Consider the following 5,689-nt stretch of genomic DNA (forward strand, 5'->3'; position numbering starts at 1 on the left):
AAACAGCAATTTAAAAAGTTATTTCTAAAAATCGAAATATATACGAATCGAATTTTAAAATTCAAAAAATATATTTTTATTTTTAATAAAAATACTAACAAATCAACAAATGCGTAAAAGCATATAAAAATACCATTGAAAATATTTAACAATAATATATAAAACTCTCAAGATAACACGTCTATATTGTCATGATTCGAGAAATTCTTGCTCGATTTAAAGAAATAATCTGAACCAGCTGCTAAGCATAAGGTGCGGATTGCCCTGGCATATTCTACAATCTATAATTCAATTTTTAAAATTATTTTAACTTTTATCCATCACAAATATGAAAATTTGCCATTTCACAAATTGCTAACAATAAATTTAGACGATTCTGGTGCTGGAGAAACTCCATTGTCTTCCAAGAAATGTTCCCTGGTGTTTTCCTTGTTCTCGCACGAAACACAAAGTGTAAGGACTACAGGCAGTACAAACAAAGCGTGGAATGCGGTAAAGAGTACGACGAGAGTGATAATTTTATAAAATAAAACTATAAAATAAGAAGAATTGATAGCAAGTATTGCAACCCCTAAAATGGTTGATATAGATCCTTGAAAGATGGGTAAACCTATAGCATATAATGCACCTTTCATTTTTTCGTCAGCAGTTCTTCCGGGTGAAGTCACGTAAGCGTAAGTAACGTGAGCGGGATAATTAACAGAAAATCCTACACACATGACCAAACAGATTACTGATAGAAGATCTAAATGTACGTCCCACAGTGCCATGTAACCAATAGTTTCAATTTCGACGAGAGCCACAATGATGGTCACGCAAAAGGCGCATTTCAAGTTTGGAGCAAACAAGAAGAAGGCCACCATTACTACACCAGCAGCTACGCATATTGTGTGGATCGCCATAGATCTCACTGCTATAATCTGCTCGTAAACGGGAAACCATGCACTGTGAACTGTAACGGGTATAGAGCTTTTGGATACAACGTCTCTTACCTCTGTCAAAAGAGTTTTTTCAGCATTTTTTGTTTTGACGTTTTCACATAGCAGTATAAAACGACTTGCGAGTATTTCTGTTTCTTCATCGTTTAAGATTATATCACTTCTAAATAATTTCGTTTGGGGAAATCTTAAAAATATATGTTTTAGGGCATATATAAAATCCTCCTTTTCTTCTAAATTGAAACCTGCTAAGGAGTAGCTTGCTACTCCTGGAGTCTTAATGAAATACGTAAAATTTCTCAACCATGATTGAGAAAGCCATGCATCTGATATGTAAGTGGTAGCTTCAAGATCACGTAGAAGGTTTTCAATACTTTCTTGAACGGTGCTGTTTGAGTAATCTAGAGTTTCATTAATAACCACATGCAATCTGTAAGGATATTCAGTGTAATATTGGTAGTGTAAATCAAGGAATTGTCTTCCTCGAGAGTTCTTGGTAAAAGAATCTTTAGCATCGAGTCCTTCTTCGATACTTGTCAGCCCCCATAACGCTACCATTAAATTTCCTATGCACATCATGATGACAGCTACTTTTACAGGTCCTCTTGATAGATAATGACCCAAAGTATTGGCGAAAAATCGCATTAGAAAATGATCTGCCATTCTTGCGTCGTTTACGGCATATCGTGATATACCTATACAATAATAAAAGTAATTTAGATCGAATATTTTAGTCAAAGTTATAATAAAATAACGTCGAATATTTACCACTAGTTTTTCTCTTCGCTTTGACTACTCTTCTGCAAGTGAAAGGATGACATTCTCTTTCCTCTCTGAGCCCGCTAAGAGCCATACAACCTCCAAAAAATGTAATTTGATAAACATAAGTAAAGAAAACAGCAGTGGCTGCATAAATACAAAACAGATGGACTACTGGAAAGGGTGTTATTATCCCAATGCAAAATGAAAGAAAATTGGTCAGTGAAGTAATACTGATAGAGACTGCTGCTTCTGCAAATGTCTCTCCCATTCTTTCTTCGACTGTATTCGTGATTTTACTACGTCTCCATGCAGCTATGAGAACATAAGAATCATCTATTCCCATGCCTAAAATAAGAGATTTACATGAGAAATTCATGGTATGAACAGTAAAGTCTTACAAAATAGGATACTTACCCAAAATCAAGAATGGTAGAGCCACATTCAGATCAGAATATTCAATTCCACATGCCATAACCAAACCGAATGCTGTAATAACAGATAAGCAAGATGAAAAGCAACCCGCTAATCCCAACCATGGTTTACTTTTGATAACATCCGTAGTCATTAAAGTGACGATAGAAAACAATAAAATGACAAACGCTGAGACACCTCCAAGGGGCATCACTTTTGTTGTAAACTGATTTATTTCTTCACCATAACTTGAGGAACCAAATCTATAAACGTTGATATGTTGAAACTCAGATTCGTCTATGTACTGAATAACAGAATCTTCCCAAATATTTGACAATTCTTCTTTATATTCATCAGTATCGTCTAAGAAGTATAGAAGACGAAACGTTTTGACTTCTTTTACGTAATGTTTATCATCAACTTTTACACCCCCGAGGTTAAAGGAATACATATTGAAGGTCAAAATTAATGGATCAATATCCAAAGGATACTTAAAGGAATATTTCCCTCTTCTGAAATCTGTTACTTTTGCTGCTAGTTCTAAACCTTCGTTAATTACACAATCTCCATTATTTTTGGCACATACTTCCTGAAATTTAAATGGGTATGATTGATGATGAGCTGTAAAATTTCGTATCAATTCGTCGAGAATCAAAATGTCTTCAAAAATCTCTTCTCTCATAATGTCTCCTCCGTCTTTGGCAGTTATTATTACGGCTAAACATGCTCCATCATCAGTTAATTTCAATTTATCAAAATTATGCGAAACGTTCATAGGAAAAAGACTTTCTACCACTTTTTTATCTTTCATAGCTTGACCATCGGCCGCTGTGAAAAGGTAAGGAATATCTGTGATGGTAGTCATCCTGATGACCCCAACAGAGCTAAGAATTCCCATCAATAAAGGAAAAATGACAAAAAATAATGGGTGCCTTCCAATAAATTTACCCAAGCAGCAACTAAGCTTGCTTAAGGTTTCTTGCAAAATATTCAGCTTCATTTTTTAAAGTATGGATGCAGATTCTAAAAAATAAATAAAACTCAATTAGAAAAGAAATTACTTCACATATAACGGCTAAATTTGTTTATTAAATTGTTGTAAAATAAATATGTTTAATTTATTAATTTATAATAATTTATTTTATTTTTTCTAAAACATACGAAAAATTAAGTTCATCAACAGATTATCGTCTTCGTTATCTTCAATTTAAGCTGCTACGTATCCTTAATTCATGGAAGAATGGAAAAATTGTAGAAAAGAATGAACAGAAGAAATAAATGAAATTTATGCTACAATTTATAAGTTTCCGTCTTTCTTTTCAATTATTTTCTTGCTGTTCTTTCTTTACAGTATTTTCTTCACTGTTCTTCTTATTTGGCTTTCGTTGGTTTTCTTTTCTGTCTTTCAAAAAGATTTCGAAGAAATTAAATTCTCTAACTGGAATAAAAGTAAACACAGTACTTTAATTTCAGATAGAGAATTTAATTCTTTCGAATCTTATTGTCTTTTTTGATTAGTTGATCGCTTCCTCTTTTATTGTATTCTTATTTGTGCCTTTCAATTCCTTATTAATCAGTAGAACTTTCATTTTATCTTTTCTGTTTTGTATTCAATTCTTATTGTGAAGTTTATGTGAATTAATTTTACTACATATTGATTTTATGATAGGATAATTCTTTATTACTTACACTGTTTATCAATTTAGCTATAAAAATGTAGCAAAAATTATTTTCAAATTAAAGTATTCTGAGCAATCTGCAGAGAGAACCACTGGCGAATCGCCATCCTACTTGATGTGTAGGCTGCATTTTTCAGATTATAGAAGAAAGATTATGGCAAAAAAAGTTCAAATATTCACCGAGAAAGAAAACATTGCGCTACGGTATAAGTTTTGGATCCTGCATAACGACACACACATCGAAAATTGTTCCCCATCATTCTTAACAGCTACATGACGCCTTTATCAGTTCTTTAACGTATATTATCAATTTTTTATGTATCCCATTAGTGTATGAAATGAACACAATAAAAGTCATCGATTAAACTTTGTATGCTGTTCAGTAAAGTATATTTCTCAATCTACCGATTGAGAAATATACTTTACGGAACATCATACATCCCCTGAACAGCATATACATCCCCTGTTTCTCATCAGCTGGCTGCCCCATTGTGGGACTGGCCGAACCCATAATGGGCTTGATAAAAAGGCCGTCGTAATGCCCACAGGGCAGAAAGTTATATATATATATATATATATAATTTTACCCATGATGTACTGTACACTCAATTATCCCACCTATCTACCTAACACCAATCTTTACTCTGCCATAGTCTTTTCCCACTCTCAACACCGTGATTTTTTTTAAATCGGATATTTCATCATATTTGATTTATTGCCAAAACTCTTACCCATGCTCTGGAAAGTATACATACTAAATATAACGGCGTTTTCCCCATTGCTTCTCTCCGCAGAGTGTTCTAAATAGGGATATTTCTTTAATTTGAATTAAATTTGATATTTTAATTTCAAATACGTTAAATTTCATTTTATAATGCTAAAATTTTAATTGTCGATATTTAAAAATCGTTAAAAACCTACGTCATTTATAAATATATATTGCAATTAAGCGGAAACACCAAAATATTTAATGAATAATATAAAATTAATTTCGTAATGCACGAATTAATAAACGTGCTTAAAAGTATGCCACGAAGATTAATCAGTTTCTCAAAGGTCAATACTTTGAACGGAGGAAGAACGATGAATGTTAATTATGTCTTACTCGAAAGCTTCCATAAAATAAATTTAATTTAAATAATATGAACGTAATGTAACTGAATACGTGGATACGCTTACGCAAACATTCTTTATCTACTTTACAGACATTATAATGTTACGAAAGCATACTTAGAAACACAACGAAATGTTTCTATAGAAATTTAAATTAACCGAAATTAAAACTTTCAACACATTTTATATTATATATTATTGTCTTTTATATTATAATATAATATGTGAATTTATTGAAAGAGTGACTGCATGCATTAAAATTCTACTAAATTTGATAGTTAAAATTTTCTTCATTAAATTCTAATGTACGGTACGTTTCCGGTTCTGAGAATAGTAAAATACAGTATATAAAACATATAACATAATAAAATGTTTAATAATTAGAATAAAGTGCTCTAACACGTTCAAAGAAAGTGTATTCTTCTTCAAATGAAGAAGTAATAGACAACACGTACTGTACAAAAAATAAGCGCACTCTCTCACATGTGTTTTCTACATGTGGAGAATATTCTATAAATTCTATAAACACAAAGGGTGGTACAAAATTTTTCAACAACGAATCGCTTTTCTTGAGGGTTCACAACAGCCACTTAAGAATTTAGAGGAGAAGAGCACTCCTCTAGATGAGTGGATGAGCGACTCACGTTAGTCGTGGTCATCTGACACAACTGTTCGATGAGCAATATACATTTCGCTATAATCCACATATTTTAATTACAATTTTAATGTAAAAATAAACATCCGATCTAATGTAAATATAACACGAATAATACAAATTGAAATTAT

At 32.0% G+C, this 5,689-nt stretch overlaps 1 protein-coding gene across 1 annotated transcript; it reads right to left on the bottom strand.

Annotated features, from left to right (window-relative positions):
* Positions 1-344: 344 nt before the first annotated feature.
* On the bottom strand, positions 345-2,976 carry LOC136985393 (patched domain-containing protein 3-like). The gene is made up of 3 exons (XM_067282662.1): positions 2,115-2,976; positions 1,707-2,045; positions 345-1,633 (listed from the first exon to the last, which is right to left on the bottom strand). The coding sequence occupies exons 1-3, from the start codon at positions 2,974-2,976 to the stop codon at positions 345-347; spliced, it is 2,490 nt and encodes an 829-aa protein (XP_067138763.1).
* Positions 2,977-5,689: the final 2,713 nt, after the last annotated feature.

This window comes from Centruroides vittatus, unplaced genomic scaffold (assembly GCF_030686945.1).
Source record: "Centruroides vittatus isolate TY-2023 unplaced genomic scaffold, ASM3068694v2 contig_964, whole genome shotgun sequence".
Lineage (NCBI taxonomy): Eukaryota > Metazoa > Arthropoda > Arachnida > Scorpiones > Buthidae > Centruroides > Centruroides vittatus.

What these genes read in the sequence shown, in the direction of transcription:
- LOC136985393 (XM_067282662.1), bottom strand. Translation starts at nt 2,976, where the DNA reads ATGACTACCATCACAGATATTCCTTACCTTTTCACAGCGGCCGATGGT. An exon ending in TCTACCATTCTTGATTTTGG is followed by an intron (nt 2,046 to 2,114) that starts GTAAGTATCCTA and finishes CTCTTATTTTAG; the next exon opens with GCATGGGAATAGATGATTCT. An exon ending in AGCGAAGAGAAAAACTAGTG is followed by an intron (nt 1,634 to 1,706) that starts GTAAATATTCGA and finishes ATTATTGTATAG; the next exon opens with GTATATCACGATATGCCGTA.